At 52.1% G+C, this 409-nt stretch overlaps 1 protein-coding gene across 1 annotated transcript in view; it reads right to left on the bottom strand.

Annotated features, from left to right (window-relative positions):
* Positions 1-254: 254 nt before the first annotated feature.
* Positions 255-409, bottom strand: part of LOC101990765 (small proline-rich protein 2H) — a 401-nt gene continuing 246 nt past the window's right edge. The window contains exon 2 of the mRNA XM_026789254.1: positions 255-409. Within this exon, the coding sequence (XP_026645055.1) occupies positions 255-409 (155 nt within the window).

The following is a 409-nucleotide window of genomic DNA, read 5'->3' as shown; positions in this document are numbered from 1 at the left end:
TAGAAGGAGAATAGTCTCATGGAAATATCTTCCCTATCAGCGGTCATCTTTGGCATATCAGGGGTGAAGGGTGAAAAAGATTCTTCAAAATTTATGACAGGTTTTGAAGGAACAGTAGATGAGTTGCTATGGAACTAGGTGAGATGGAGTCCCTTCTCCTGTCTTGATCCTGGTGACTGTTGAAGCACTCACATGTTCTTCTGTGGGCACTTCTGCTGGCAGGGTGGAGGAGGTTGCACAGGAGGGCATTTCTGCTAGCACGGCTGAGGGGGGCATGGCTCTGGGCACTGTGGAGGAGGACAAGGCTCTGGGCGCTTTGGAGGAGGACAAGGCTCAGGGCACTTTGGAGGAGGACAAGGCTCTGGGCACTTTGGAGGAGGACAAGGCTCAGGACACTTTGGAGGAGGAC

The sequence above is a fragment of the Microtus ochrogaster genome, unplaced genomic scaffold (assembly GCF_000317375.1).
Source record: "Microtus ochrogaster isolate Prairie Vole_2 unplaced genomic scaffold, MicOch1.0 UNK16, whole genome shotgun sequence".
Taxonomy (NCBI): domain Eukaryota; kingdom Metazoa; phylum Chordata; class Mammalia; order Rodentia; family Cricetidae; genus Microtus; species Microtus ochrogaster.
Note: the sequence above shows the minus strand (reverse complement) of the source record. Positions and strands in the feature narration are given on the sequence as shown.